We start from the raw sequence: 16,478 nt of genomic DNA on the forward strand, positions 1-16,478 counted from the left end.
GAAATGTCCAAATTGTAACACGGACTGTTTAAGATTCAGAGTGAAGGAATTGGTCCAGCCCAGGGGTCGGCAACCTTTACTATCAAAAGACCAGTTTGTCCATAGGTATGAATGTGAGTGTGAATTGTTGTTGCAAGTGTAGAAATGTCCAAAATGTAACACAGACTAATTAAGATTCAGAGCTAAGGAGTTGGTCCAGCCCAGGGGTCGGCAACCTTTACTATCACAAGACCAGTTTGTCCATAGGTATGAATGTGAGTGTGAATTGTTGTCGCAAGTGTAGAATTGTCCAAAATTTAACACGGACTGTTTAAGATTCAGAGTGAAGGAGTTGGTCAAGCCCAGGGGTCGGCAACCTTTACTATCAAAAGCCCAATTTGTCCATAGGTATGAATGTGAGTGTGAATTGTTGTTGCAAGTGTAGAAATGTCCAAAATTTGACACTGACTGATTAAGATTCAGAGTGAAGGAGTTGGTCAAGCCAGGGGTCGGCAACCTTTACTATCCTTTTCTCCCACATTCCAAAAACATGCTTGGTTAATTGGCGACTCCAAATTGTCCATAGGTATGAATGTGAGTGTGAATGGTTGTTTGTCTATATGTGCCCTGTGATTGGCTGGCCACCAGTACCCCGCCCCTCGCCCGAAGACAGCTGGGATAGGCTCCAGCACCCCCCACGACCCTCGTGAGAATAAGCAGTAGAAAATGAATGAATGTTTACTATCATAGATGACTATTAAGGTGACTATAGGGGTGTTATTTCATGTCTAGAGGGCTCTAATAGTGTTAAAAGCCATATTTAGAAGGTCGTAACCAGGTTTTCTATGCTCACCATGAAAATATCCACATTTATGAATAAGAAATCCCACTTTACGGGAATACTTTATGTGCCCTGTGATTGGGTGTACCCTGCATCTCACCGGAAGACAGCTGGGATAGGCTCCAGCACCCCCCGCGACGGTAGAAAATGAATGAATGAATGCAAAGGGAGCCACAACAAGAAGACTGTGCATCTCCAGAGTTTGCGGGTTGCCGACTCCTGGTTTATCCCAACCCTTGATTTAAGAATTAAAAATGTCGTAGTGTATTTTTGCAAGTTATGTACTTATATACACTACATCACTGTGGTGCAATACGGAGAAACTTCTAATTTGTACTGATGCAAATGCCAGTAATACACTTTTCATCACTAAACATTTCCCTTGGGTGGTAGGTTTTCCACAAAAAAGAAAACGGTTGATTTCCATTGCAACCTTTGTGTTGAAATAGTTTTGAAAGAAAATAAAATACACCCAATAGGCCGCCTCTGTGATTGTGTGTAGTGTCACATGTTGATCAGCGTGTGGATGTACTCTACATGCACTCATTGATATCAACGCTTAGATCTTCATATTAACGCCCACGTTTGCATAGAAGTTCAAAGAAAATGAGAGAAAGTCTAAATATAGCACAGCACAGCGGCTTATGATATTTTTGTTGCAGGGTTTGTCTTCCCCCTCCACCCACTCTATCGCTCGGCTTTCTTTAACTTCCTTTTTTCTCTATGAGCCTGACGTTGTCTCAGTGCAGCTGCATGCTTAGTGTATGTGTTGCTCGTTTATATTTACATTGACAGACAGATGTCATGTGTTTACATCGACGTCTGACTTCAGTCTCTTTTAGGGTGATTTTACAAAACATCAAGCCCGATAAATAATAGAACATAAACAAAACAGTCATTCACTCAAAACCTGGTTACGACCTTCTAAATATGGCTGTTAACACTATTAGAGCCCTCTAGATATGAAATAACACCCCTATAGTCACATTAATAGTCACCTAATATCGTAAACATTCATTCATTTTCTACCGCTTATCCTCACGAGGGTCGCGGGAGCGCTGGAGCCTATCCCAGCTGTCTTCGGGCAAGATGCGGGGTACACTGGTGGCCAGCCAATCACAGGGCACATATAAACAAACAACCATTCACACTCACATTCATACCTATGGACAATTTGGAGTCGTGAATTAACCTAGCATGTTTTTGGAATGTGGGAGGAAAAACCCCCGGAGATGAATAACACAGAGATGGCCGAGGGTGGAATTGAACTCGGATCTCCTAACTGTGAGGCCAGTGCGCTAAACACACGTGCAGCGGTAAAGTAATCATTTAATTTTCTACCGCTTATCCTCACAAGGGTCGATGGGGTACTGGAGCCTATCCCAGCTGTCTTCTGCCGAGAGGCGGGGTACACCCTGGACTGGTCGCCAGCCAATCACAGGGCACATATAGAAAAACAACCATTCACACTCACATTTATACCTACGGACAATTTGGAGTCGCTAATTAACCTAGCATGTTTTGGAATGGGAGGAAACCGGAGTACCCGGAGAAAACCCACGCATGCAAACTCCACACAGAGATGTCCCAGGGTGGAATTGAACCCTGGTCTCCTAGCTGTGAGGTCTGCGTGCTAACCACTCCTCCACCGTGCAGCCCTAAAACAGTCATAAATGTATCAATTTTCTGATATTAATGGTCTTGTATTTGCGGTTCATCCACAGACGGAATGGGTCGAGTCCTAGCTCAGGACGTTTATGCCAAAGACAACCTGCCGCCATTCCCTGCTTCTGTCAAGGATGGTTATGCTGTGAGAGGTAAGTTGCATAACTTTTTCACTTCTCCTGGTGTCTGTATGCCATAAAATAGATTTTTGACCATACCTACATGACAGGAAAATATACTTAAACTGAGTAGTCAGTCGTCCAAATTGAATTGGTTGAATTCTACGTTCACCCACCATGACACATCCAAACTAAAATAATACATACGGCTAAAAATAACCAATCACCTAAAAATGTCATCCAATACTTCTCTACAAGAGAGGAGAAATATGATCTCAGGGAAGAACTACATTTGAAACACTTATATGCTAGGACTACGTTAAAAAGCCATAGCATTTCAGTATGTGGAATCAAACTATGGAATGGATTGAGTAAGGAAATCAAACAATGCACAACGATGAGCCAATTCAAGAAACAATACAAGCAGTTGATGTTTGCTAAATACAAGGATGAAGAGTCTTGAACCAGTCATGATGTGCTATATATATCACTATATTGACACTTACTATGGTACCCATTATGGCATTGGATGGTCATGTCACCTCCTACTTTGGTACATAAAAAATTAAAAAGAGAAAATTTTAATTATTATTATTAAATTAAATTAAAATAATAAAAATATTAAAATTATTAACAATAATAATTAATAATAAATTATTATTAATTAAAATAAAATAGAAATTTTATGAAATAAAATAAAACAAAACAAAATTATATTAGGAAAGCAGGAAGTGAACAAATGTAACAGTTACTGATTGCTTGCTACCATATTTGTTTACACATTTTGTCTGGCTCCACTGTCTCTGGCGGAAGCTAGCTTGCTATAGTTATCTGCCTAGCGCCCCACGGCTCTTCAGGCTCTTTTTTGTGGCTCTCTTCACCCGAATGTGGAAAATACGCATCTTTGGGGAAAAAAATCGGACTTTCTGTGAGACCGTATACTAGCAAGACTACTTGATCAACTCTGACTCTGATCAAAATTCCTCCAAATGTGGCAGTCAATCAAAATAAAAAAAAAAAGAAAACAAACTTAAACTATATTAGGAAAGCAGGAAGTGAACAAATGTAACAGTTACTGATTGTAAAAGTACCAGATGGAGGGGTAGGATTTAATAAGCTTTGCTTCTTCCTACTCCTTTTGGACATGTGGAACTGTGAACTGATTATGTGATGCATTCAATTGTAATCGGCTGCATGTTCAAATGAAATTAAACCATTACTATCCAAACATCTCCAAGTGTATTTACAGATGTACTGTACGTTGCAGTTGTTTTATATATAGAGCAGCAAAACCTTGTTTGAGGTCTTTATACACAAATATCCCTGAAAGAGTGCCTTTTAAACTTTATTTGAGGTGTTAATATCCCAAAGAGAGTCGTTATTAGGGTTCAGGAGGAGCAACAACACACCTGGGAACCCGGAGAGAAGGACAGCAGCTTGTTGGCTCCAGGCACATTTAAAAAAAAAAAACTCTTGTACAAAGCATCTGCTGTTGAGAAGGAGAGACTGTACACAACAGGTCTTCTCCGTGTTTTATGCATCTGTCCTGAGGGTCTGCAGAGGCATTCATGTGCGGAGACTCCAGTGCTTGGGCGGTATCTGTGCTCTTGATTGAGGCCCGACTCCAAGGCTTGATGATTAACCTTCCTCTTGTGTTAGATTTCTGGTATCATCTCTTATGTTAACGGGTCGGTTTTGACCCATGTATTAAATCAGCTATAAAATACACTAAAAACAATAAGTTACCATCAAATTTGCTTCTCATGTCTTGGTTACCTTCTTAGGCTTCCTCATTCAATGAAAATGTTGGTTTTAATACTTTTGGTGTGGCCATGTAGGCCTTTTTTGTCACTATACCCCTCCATTTCAATTTCCAAAAATGATAAAAATGAACCTCAAAAGAATCATATTAATAAATTGAATTATTTTGTTGCCTGGCTATTACTGGGGGCTATAGAACATATCTCTTAAATCAATTAGTTTTTTTTATTTTCTCATTTTAGTATTAATCACTAAAGAAACATCTATGGCAGGGGTCTCAATTTACCTGGGGGCCACTGGAGCTAGGGTCTGGGCAAGGCTGGGCCGCATCAGGTTTTCCAAAAAAAAAAAGACGCATTTATTAAAAACAGAAAAATATGCAAACTTTTTCAGTGCTTTGGTTCCGATTTTCTACAATAAAAGCTCTGATAAAACATTCCACTGTTCTCAAATATCTTAATTTTTATTTTTCTGCACAAAATAAGATGAAAAATAAATAAACAAATCAAGAATAAAGACAATCAATCAATCAGTCATAAATATAATAATAATAATAAAACGGCAAATAATAAAAACTTAATAAACCACATATAATTGGTGGGTAGACAAATTATTTTTTTCAGATTAAAATGAACAAAGCATTATTAGAGCCCTGTAGACATGACAAAACACGACTATAGTCACATTTATACTCTTTTTATTTACAACATATTGCGCAACTGCAGGGTCTTGAGACACATGCTAACTCGCAAACTAGAGAGCTAGCGACCTAAACGGTAGCCTTCAAGTTATTTCCTTTAAACTTAAATAGCCAAAAACGTACCACTTCCACACGGATAGGGAGGATAACTATTAACAGTTATTTAACCTTTAACATGAACATTAATCAAACGTAATAATTTTTTCTGGGTACATGAAAAAATGTGTCTTGCAATTAACAAATGTTATGTGATTCTTTTTATGCATTAAAATGTAAAACAGGTCGGTGCCGACCGTAACACAAGAGTAGAGTTAAAATGAAGTCCAACACAATATAATGAAGTTTCTAATAATCTCCCATTTTTGTGACCTCTCTATTGCTCACTCTGTAGCCCACTGAAAGAGAATGACTCAACTAAATGATACACGCCTACACTCCTAGATCCAGGACGCACGATTGACTAACACCTTTTTTCTTGTTATTTCAGCGGCCGACGGCCCAGGCGACCGCTTCATCATCGGAGAGTCCCAAGCAGGAGAGCAGGTCAGCACTTAAATCCACGCTTAACGTGCATACGCGTCCATTTTGCTCACGGAAACTCCCACGCCACTTTGCTCATGAAGTTAAAATGCATATGAGGCTTGATCAGAGATGCTCTTCACGCACGCCAACTTATGGTTGATGCGGTTCAACCCGAAACAAAATAACAAAACTTGTGTGCCCTGCGATTGGCTGGTGACCAGTCTGGGGTTTACCAGCATACCCGCGATACAAAATGGATGGATGGATGTTGTTTACAAGACTAAAATGGACTAAAATGACCCCCATGTTACTTGTTCTTGTGTGTCTCGGGTGCAGCCCACCCACACGGTGATGCCTGGTCAGGTGATGAGGGTGACAACCGGAGCTCCAATCCCCTGCGGGGCTGACGCCGTTGTTCAGGTGGAAGACACTGAGCTCCTCCGCGAGTCTGAAGATGTAAGTCTGACTTTAATGGAAGTCCCTTTTCTACTGCACGGTACCAATATGGATGTTAATAATAATAGTAATCATGATAATAATGATAATAATCATCATAATAATGATAATAATGATAATAATAATAATAATAATAATAATAATAATAATAATAATAATAATAATAATAATAATAATAATAATAATAATAATAATAATAAATAATGATAATGATGATAATAATAAATAATGATAATGATGATAATAATAATCATCATCATCATAATCATGATGATAATAATAATAATCATCATCATAATCATGATGATAATAATAATCATCATCATCATAATCATGCTGATAACAATAATAATCATGATAATAATCATGGTAATATTAATAATAATGATAATAATAATGATAATAATAATAATAATAATAATAATAATAATAATAATAATAATAATAATAATAATAATAATAATAATAATCATGATAATAATCATGATGATAATAATAATAATAATCATGATGATCATGATAATAATAATAGTCATCATCATCATCATGATAATAATAATAATAATATCATAATCATGATAATAACAATAATAATAATGATAATAATCATGATAATCATGATAATAATAATAATCATCATGATAATAATGATAATAATAATAATGATAATAATAATAATAATCATGATAATCATGATAATAATAATAATCATCATCGTGATAATAACAATAATAATAATGATAATAATGATAATAATCATGATAATAATAATAATAATAATCATGATAATCATTATAATAATAATAATCATGATATTCATGATAATCATGATAATCATGATAATAATAATAATATTCATGATAATAATCATCATGATAATAATAATAATAATCATGATAATCATGATAATAATCATGATGATAATGATAATAATAATCATGATAATAATAATAATAATAATGATAATAATCATGGTGATAATAATCATGATAATAATAATCATGATGATAATAATCATGATGGTAATAATAATAATAATGATAATAATCATGATGATAATAATAATAATGATAATAATCATGATGATAATAATAATAATAATGATAATAATAATGATAATAATCATGATGGTAATAATGATAATAATCATGATGATAATAATAATAATAATAAGAATGATAATAATAATGATAATAAGAAGAAGAAGAAGAATACTGTGATTGGCTGGCGACCAGTCCAGGGTGTACCCCGCCTCACGCCCGAAGACAGCTGGGATAGGCTCCGCCACCCCCGCGACCCTTGTGAGGAAAAGCGGTAGAAAATGAATGAATGGATGAATAATAAGAATAATAATAATAATAGCTTAACCTGATTCTGGACCTGCGTTATACTCCATAGTCTCCACATGGCTGCCGCCATCCCTTGTCTCTTATGAGGATGAGGTGAAAAAAAACCAGATAGATATTTATTTATGCTCATTTGCCACCCTCTGCAGACGGGATTCCGGCACCCCGAGCTTGAGTGGCAAATGAAATGGTCAGAGACAACCTTCAATTTAACAAAGTGCTCTTTTATTTACAAATAACAGCTTAACAAAGATCCACTCACCCAGCACAAAGGAACAGAGGGTCATCAACTTGAACTTGAATCTCACTCACGGTGCAATCAAGACAAATAGTTCATCACGCAAAACGCCGTGGGAGTTACTTTAGAATCTACCAAATTTGCTTTGTCTTTCAGGGCACAGAGGAGCTGGAAGTACGGATTTTGGTCCAGGCTCGGCCGGGCCAGGATATCAGGTTAGTGGATCGGAAGTTAAGTGTGAATTTTGGATTGACCCTAAACCAGTCGTTCTTGTGATTAATCATGTCAAATAAAAATGTTTTCCTACTACAACTCGGCTATAGTAAAGTCTAATAAAGCGACAATAGAATAGAATGGAATCAAGTGGATACTACTGGAAGAACAACCGCCTGTCACTCATTATACATTGCTGGCATAGCGTGATGAAGAAAGATAATAATAGAAAGAATAATAATAATGAAGAAAGAAATATAATATAATAAGCTTTAATAAGCTTTGCTTCTTCCTACTCCTTTTGGACATGTGGAACTGTGAACTGATTATGGGATGCATTCAATTGTAATTTACATTACATTATTTGTAGCAATTAAGTGATATTGGCACATATCGGCACAGTGGTTGGGAATCACTACTTGCCTGCTTTTATATCATGCATGCGGTTGTCAGCCTACAGAGCATTTTTTTGTGATGCAGGGCTCCAGATTAAATAAATGGTTGCATTTTGCAAAAATATGAGACATGCCAAGTATATTTATAATGGTAATGGTTTAATTTCATTTGAACGTGCATCAGATTACAATTGAATGCATCCCATAATCAGTTCACAGTTCCACATGTCCAAAAGGAGTAGGAAGAAGCAAAGCTTATTAAATCCGACTCCTCCATCTGGTACTTTTACAATCAGTAACTGTTACATTTGTTCACTTCCTGCTTTCCTAATATAATTTTTTAATTAATTTTTTTAATGAATTTTTATTTTTTTAGTTTTATTTTATTTTTTATTTTTTGTCACGTACCGAAGTAGGAGGTGATATGAGCATCCAATGCCATAATGGGTACCATAGTAAGTGTCAATATAGTGATATATATAGCACATCATGACTGGTTCAAGACTCTTCATCCTTGTATTTAGCAAACATCAACTGCTTGTATTGTTTCTTGAATTGGCTCATCGTTGTGCATTGTTTGATTTCCTTACTCAATCCATTCCATAGTTTGATTCCACATACTGAAATGCTATGGCTTTTTAACGTAGTCCTAGCATAGAAGTGTTTCAAATGTACTTCTTCCCTGAGATCATATTTCTCCTCTCTTGTAGAGAAGTATTGGATGACATTTTTAGCTAATTGGTTAGTTTTAGCCTTATGCATTATTTTAGCTGTTTGAAGATGAACTATATCAGCAAGTTGAAGTATTTGTGATTTTAGATTTTAAGTTAGTCATGTGGAGCTCTGTGATCGCTTAAATCTTCCTTTCCATCAGGCCAATCGGTCATGACATCAAGCGTGGAGAGTGTGTGCTGGCCAAGGGCACCCACATGGGGCCCTCGGAGATCGGTCTCCTTGCCACAGTGGGGGTCACAGAAGTGGAGGTCCAGAAATTCCCTGTGGTGGCAGTGATGTCGACAGGAAACGAGGTAAACGATGACTTTGTTTTTTTTGTGCCGTGCTCATGTGTATGCACAGTCATCGTTGTCATTGTCCGAGGAGACTTGTGTCCGCCATACAACAATTAATGCATGTTACACCCGCAAACGTAATACAAATCTGCAGCTTTGAATGTAATAATCCCGCAAATGTAATACATTTCCCACAAATGTAATAAAATTTGCCTACTGTAAACGTAATACTGAATTTCTCCGGAAATTATTACATATGTGGGAAAGTGAAAATCTGTAAATGTAATAACTTCCCACAAATGTAATATGAAACAAAATAATGATCTTTGTGATTGTTGTTGTTGTTTGTTCTTTCTTTTTGAGGATTTTAACAAGATAATTATTTTTTTTTCTTTTCTTTGTGGAAAAATATTCAAAAAGTATCATTTGAATACATTAAAGGAATATTTAATTATTAAATTATAATTTATTTTTAATTATAATTTATTTTAAATTAAAATTTTATTTTAAGTTAATTGTGATAATTGCAATTGTTTTTATAAAATTATTATTACTATTGTTATTATTATATTTTATTATTTCTTTTGATTATTTCTTCCCCATATACACACAAAATCACACTGTAACTAAAACGCACATGTACACCCACAAACAAAATGCAATAATTTCCTGCAAATGTAATAAGTATTACATTTGCTGGAAATTCAGTATTACGTTTGCAGTGGGCAAATTTTATTACGTTTGTGGGACATTTATTACATTTGCGGGATTATTACATTAAAAGCTGCAAATTTGTATTACGTTTGTGGGCAGTTATTACGTTTGCGGGTGTAACAATGCAATTGCATTTTATTTTTTTTATTTACTTTTATTTATTATTGTTTCATGTAAATATTTGTACTCCCATGTTTCCGTAGCTGCTCAACCCAGAAGATGACCTTCATCCTGGGAAGATCAGGGACAGCAATCGCTCCACCCTGCTGGCCACCATCCAGGAGCACGGCTACCCAACTATCAACCTGGGCATTGTGGGAGACAAGTATACCTTCATTTATCTTCTATTAAGCATCAATTGCCTGCTCTATGTGTTGTACTTCTATGTGTGTAACCCTGTTGGTGTGATTGCTGTTTGCATCCCACAGCCCCGATGACCTTCTCAACGCTCTGAATGAAGGCATCAGCCGTGCTGATGTCATTATCACTTCAGGCGGAGTGTCCATGGGGGAGAAGGTAACACACATTCAGTCAGTGTTTTGCTGACATCTTGTGGTAGATGCTAAGTATTGCTGCTTTCAATTCCAAACAATGATATAAAAGTTTCACTGCAATATTTTTGGTAGGACTACCTTAAGCAGGTGCTGGATATAGATCTTCATGCTCAGATCCATTTCGGTCGGGTCTTCATGAAACCAGGGTAAACAACAGCAGCTTCTATTAGGTGCTATTACATGTTGAATAGAGGTGGCTCAACAGAATCGAACTTAACGTACTCTATATGCTGTTTCTCTGTAGGCTCCCGACAACATTTGCCACGCTGGACATCGACGGTGCTCGTAAACTCATCTTTGCCCTCCCAGGTAGTGTGTGAAGTTGAGAGAAAGACTGGATTTACTCTGTGTTCTTTGAGGAGGTGGTCTTCATATATGTATATATATATCTCCCTCTCTTCGTCTACCGTGTCTGTCCATCCGTCCACACGTCCGTCCGTCTGTCCTAGGAAACCCCGTATCCGCTGTCGTCACCTGTAATCTTTTTGTCATCCCTGCCTTGAGGAAGATGCAGGGCATTTTGGACCCAAGGCCTACAATCATCAAAGCCAGGGTGAGAAGTCTGCGTGGTTGTTACATCACACATTAGTCAGCCTTTTTGGTGAAAATACTAAAACTGTTCCATTTCAGCCTAATTGTGACCTCACAGCTAGGAGACCAGGGTTCAATTCCACCCTCGGCCATCTCTTTGTGGAGTTTGCATGTTCTCCCCGTGCATGCATGGGTTTTCTCCGGTTTCCTCCCACATTCCAAAAACATGCTAGGTTAATTGGCGACTCCAAATTGTCCATAGGTATGAATGTGAGTGTGAATGGTTGTTTGTCTATATGTGCCCTGTGATTGGCTTGCCACCAGTCCAGGGTGGACCCCGCCTCTCGCCCGAAGACAGCTGGGATAGGCTCCAGCACCCCCCGCCACCCTCATGAGGAAAAAGCGGTAGAAAATGAATGAATGAATATCTTGATATTTGATATAGATAATTTATTCATTCATTCATTTTCTACTGTTTATCCTCACAAAGGTCGTGGGGGTTGCTCCCAGCTGTCTTCGGGTGAGAGGCGGGGTACACCCTGGACTGGTGGCCAGCCAATCACAGGGCACATATAGACAAACAACCATTCACACTCATATTCATACCTATGGACAATTTGGAGTCGCTAATTAACCTAGCATGTTTTTGGAATGTGGGAGGAAACCGGAGTACCCGGAGAGAACATGCAAATTCCACACAGAGATAACCAAGGGTGGAATTGAACTCGGGTCTCCTAGTTGTGAGGCCTGCGTGCTAACCACTCGCAGATATGATAGTATTATTCATTCATTCATTCATTTTTTACCGCTTATCCTCACAAGAGTCGCAGGGGGTGCTGGAGCCAATCCCAGCTGTCTTCGGACGGAAGGCGGGGTACACCCTGGACTGGTGGCCAGCCAATCACAGGGCACATATAGACAAACAACCATTCACACTCACATTCATACCTATGGACAATTTGGAGTCGCCAATTAACCTAGCATGTTTTTGGAATGTGGGAGAAAACCCACGCATGCACGGGGAGAACATGCAAACTCCACACAGAGTTGGCCGAGGGTGGAATTGAACTCGGGTCTCTAGCTGTGAGGCCTGCGCGCTAACCACTAAGTATTATTATACTTAGTTATAAAGCATGTTTTTTTTCATGCTTTGTGCCTTATTGTACTCTGGTTAAGTCACATGACTTACCCAAAATGTTGCCAAATTGTTTGTTTGCTCTTGGTTTGGACTTGTTTCACAATGTAGCATGTAGCAAACAGAACGGAAAGCTTCAGAAGCATCAAATGAAGTCTTACCAGGATACTGGTGGTGTTGTTGCAGTTGTCTTGCGATGTGAAGCTGGACCCTCGCCCTGAATACCACCGCTGCATCCTGACATGGCATCACCAAGAGCCTCTGCCGTGGGCACAGAGCACAGGTAACATCCGAGGTGGTTCCCTGAAGGCCCCATGAGAGGGATACTCCTCCTAGTGGGGCCGAGGTTTGGAAACACATCCACCGGAGTCTTTAATTTGGCCGAGTAAACATTCCAAGCAATAATACGGAAAGCCTCCTTTGCTATCTGCTGAGAAAGATTCAACCCATGAATTTAATTGACTACCGTGTAGTTCTATTCCCAAAATAGTCCGACGAGGATGGGATTCGAACCCACGCGTGCAGAGCACAATGGATTAGCAGTCCATCGCCTTAACCACTCGGCCACCTCGTCACAACAGTTCAGGGTCCACCATTCTGTTTGTTTGCACTCACATGAGATATTTCCTGGTTCAAACACAAAAACATACTTCAAGTGTCCAAAAAGTATGTGATAAAATATTAACAAAATACAAATAAGTTGGAAAATTAATTGAGTTAAATTTTTTAGTTTAATTAATTGTGTTTAAAATTAATTTTTTACCGCTTATCCTCACAAGAGTCGCAGGGGGTGCTGGAGCCAATCCCAGCTGTCTTCGGACGAAAGGCGGGGTAGACCCTGGACTGGTGGCCAGCCAATCACAGGGCACATATAGACAAACAACCATTCACACTCACATTCATACCTATGGACAATTTGGAGCCAGCAAGAATCTGTTCCAGTGTCAAACTATCACCATCATAAGCATTGTTCCAGCAGGATGCCGCTTTGACAAGACATGATGCGAAGTGCATGTTTTGTTTATTACCGTTTCATTCCTTTTCTACTGCTTATCCTCATGAGCGGGCGAGAGGCGGGGGTACACCCTGGACTGGCCAGCCAATCACAGGGCACATAAAGTATTCCTGTAAAGTGTGATTTCTTATTCATAAATGTGGATATTTTCATGGTGAGAGAATAGAAAACCTGGTTATAACATTCTAAATATGGCTTTTAACACTATTAGAGCCCTCTCGACATGAAATAACACCCCTATAGTCACCTTAGTAGTCATCTATTATAGTAAACATTCAGGGTCACAGGGTTGTGGGGGTGCTGGAGCCTATCACAGCTGTCTTCGGGCGAGAGGCGGGGTACACCCTGGACTGGTGGCCAGCCAATCACAGGGCACATATAGACAAACAACCATTCACACTCACATTCATACCTATGGACAATTTGGAGTCCCCAATTAACCTAGCATGTTTTTGGAATGTGGGAGGAAACCGGAGTACCCGGAGAAAACCCACAAATGCACGGAGAGAACATGCAACCTCCACACAGACATGCCCGAGGGTGGAATTGAACTCGGGTCTCCTAGCTGTGAGGCCTGCGTGCTAATCACTCGCAGATATTCATTCATTCATTTTCTACCGCTTTTTCCTCACAAGGTTCACGGGGGTGCTGGAGCCTATCCCAGCTGTCTTCGGGCGAGAGGCGGGGTACACCCTGGCCTGGTGGCCAATCAGCCAATCACAGGGCACATATAGACAAACAACCATTCACACTCACATTCATACCTATGGACAATTTGGAGTCGCTAATTAACCTAGCATGTTTTTGGAATGTGGAAGGAAACCGGAGTACCGGGAGAAAACCCACGCATGCAAACTCCACACTCCAAACTAGGTGGAATTGAACTCGGGTTTGCAACATTAACTGTGAGGTCGACGCGCTAACCACTCGACTACCGTACAGCAAAAAGTGAAAATTGTACTACCAAAATGTTATCCTTCATTAATCCTGCAAACTAACAAACTAACAGAACGACCTGACATATTTGTGTTTGTTTACAACTTTATTTCCTTTCCCTCCGTAGCTGCAAGCTAATTTGAAAGCCTTTTATCCCCTGCAGGGAACCAGGTGAGCAGCAGACTGATGAGCATGCGCAGTGCCAACGGGCTCCTGATGCTACCTCCCAAAACAGAGCAATACGTGGAGCTGCACAAGGGCGAGGTGGTGGACGTCATGGTCATCGGCCGGCTATGATGTCATCACCCAGGGGGGTTGGAGAGTCGCCGTCGTTAATAGGGAACGGCGGGAAATGGGGGCGGTTCACGGTGCATGTCCACATATCATTGACTATTCTGTAATATGCAACGGCACAGCTAGTTTTTATTGATTTGGAGAACGCGGAGGTATAGTCGACATCTCGATCACAGCCTAGATACATAAGAGAACATTGATTTAAGAAGATTATAGTATTTCAAAGAAAGAAAATATAACTTTTAATGGGAAAAAAATCTAATTATAAAAAGAGATTTATTCTGTAATATATTATTATGATTATTCTTCTTATTATTATGATTATTCTTCTTATCATTATTATATTAAGGCAACTTTGTTCCTTTCATTGCAATTGCTTTGTGTGTTCAATGCTAGACCTTATCTATAGCAGTAGCATTTTAATAGACAGCTGTAGGTGCCTGCCAGGACAAAAAAATATATATTATTTTCTCATTTTTAGTGGAAAATAAGCTCTAATCCCTTTTATTTTATTTTGACAATGACAGAAAAAAAACTGAGAAAGACTCCAGATTTCCCGTGGTGCTGCAGCTAAACAGGAAAAGGTGGGGAGGGGGGCACATGGAGGTCTTTTTCTCATGTGTGCACCCATCAAGGTGACACATTTTCTCTTGTTAGTATGCATCATATTGGCTTCACAAAGAGCTTTGCTTGTCGTTTATCTCGTGAGTCTTGTTTATGTGCGCGGTGCCAAATGCCTGGAGAGGGGGGTGTGGATGTGGGAGGGGGTGTACGGGATTGGTTGGAAGGAGGAGGAGGAGGGGGGAGTGTAGGGGTTTGTCACCCGGTGACCCGGTGTAATATTTGCTCCCATAGACTGCTCACCCCCTTCTACAACCCTCTTCCCAGGGATGAGCTTGGGGTGGGGGGGGGGGAAATATATTTTATTTGAGCAACTATTTAAGAAAAAAAAAAAGCAAGAAAAGAAGCAGCTTCTTTAATTGCTGACAGCCTTTTTAACCGACTTCACAAAATTGTACAGAAAAAAAAAGAGAACCATATTGTACAGATATGTGACCAGCACTCCTAAGGAAATTATTATTATAGTTATTATTATTATTATTATTATTAAGCAATGAGGAGACATTGAACAACGCTGTACTATAAACATTTTCTGTAATGATGCTGAAACTGATGAAAGAGACGACGGTAATAAAAATACTTGATCATTATGTAAAAAAAAGGTTATTGTTGGGTTCCTTTTTTTAATAAAAATATATCTAACAAACTACAAGAAGTCATTTTTGGGTTTGAGTTAATTTGGGGCAGCCATCTACCTCGACTGCATGGGTCAAGAAAAGATGGAAAAGATGTGAACTAAAAAAAGAAATGGAGGCTATGTCCATGTGAATATGGATATTTAAAAAAAAACGCATATTTTTCTGTGGCCTCTCGTCCGTATACAAACATATGTTTTTGTCCTTATTAGCCGACCTTTCGGAACATCCCACCCAGAGTGGAGAGTGGCTTCAGTGTTTGTGTGTGGATGGGTAAAAAAAAAAAAAAAACCCTTCTAACTCAGCTAATTAATGGCTGAAATCTTGTTTATTTCAGAACTACTACTAATTATTTAAATACTGTGCACTCACAACCAGCTTGTCATCCCATTGGAAATCACAGGAGATTGTTATGTAGGACAGTTTAACAGTACAGTATAAGAACACTAAAGTCATCACACAGCAACTTAACACTGAAATGTATACGAATCATTGATGCGCTGCGATGACATCAGCCTCCCTCGAGGCTCCGGGCTTCCTCTGCATTGCAAACGCCATTCGTCCATTTTTTTTATTCCGCTTATCCTTCAATGAAATGCCTTGCTCAAACGAAATGCATTGTGGGAAAACTTTTTCAACTCGTATTGGTACATGTTTGGATATTTATTAGGGATACCTTTGGAGTGTCAAGTTGCTGTTTGATGAGTTTAGTGTTGTTTTTAGGATGACAGACCTCCGGCAATTTCCAATGGGTTGACAACCTCATAACTTCCTGTCAAATTGTGGCTTATATTTGAA

General features: G+C 38.8%; 1 protein-coding gene and 1 non-coding gene across 12 annotated transcripts in view; one reads left to right on the plus strand and one right to left on the minus strand.

Moving 5' to 3' along the window:
• gphnb (gephyrin b) overlaps positions 1 to 16,115 on the plus strand; it is a 179,251-nt gene extending 163,136 nt beyond the window's left edge. For 8 of the 11 annotated variants that reach the window (XM_058046186.2, XM_078794532.1, XM_078794533.1 and 5 more), the window contains 12 exons: positions 2,545 to 2,637; positions 5,553 to 5,608; positions 5,924 to 6,043; positions 7,784 to 7,842; positions 9,110 to 9,263; positions 10,163 to 10,284; positions 10,388 to 10,475; positions 10,586 to 10,659; positions 10,758 to 10,825; positions 10,963 to 11,066; positions 12,366 to 12,462; positions 14,294 to 16,115. In XM_058046186.2, the coding sequence (XP_057902169.2) occupies positions 2,545 to 2,637; positions 5,553 to 5,608; positions 5,924 to 6,043; positions 7,784 to 7,842; positions 9,110 to 9,263; positions 10,163 to 10,284; positions 10,388 to 10,475; positions 10,586 to 10,659; positions 10,758 to 10,825; positions 10,963 to 11,066; positions 12,366 to 12,462; positions 14,294 to 14,427 (1,169 nt within the window). In that variant the 3' untranslated portion in view covers positions 14,428 to 16,115. Of the gene's footprint in view, positions 1 to 2,544; positions 2,638 to 5,552; positions 5,609 to 5,923; positions 6,044 to 7,783; positions 7,843 to 9,109; positions 9,264 to 10,162; positions 10,285 to 10,387; positions 10,476 to 10,585; positions 10,684 to 10,757; positions 10,826 to 10,962; positions 11,067 to 12,365; positions 12,463 to 14,293 lie in introns of those variants that run through there. The other 3 variants (XM_058046187.2, XM_058046188.2, XR_009119165.2) reach the window with 2 other exon arrangements.
• Positions 12,672 to 12,753, minus strand: trnas-gcu (transfer RNA serine (anticodon GCU)). Its single transcript has one exon. It is a non-coding gene; the product is annotated as a tRNA-Ser (tRNA).
• Positions 16,116 to 16,478: the final 363 nt, after the last annotated feature.

Source organism: Doryrhamphus excisus, linkage group LG11 (genome assembly GCF_037039965.1).
Source record: "Doryrhamphus excisus strain RoL-2023G ecotype Guam linkage group LG11, RoL_Dexc_Guam_v1.1, whole genome shotgun sequence".
In the NCBI taxonomy this organism is placed as follows: domain Eukaryota; kingdom Metazoa; phylum Chordata; class Actinopteri; order Syngnathiformes; family Syngnathidae; genus Doryrhamphus; species Doryrhamphus excisus.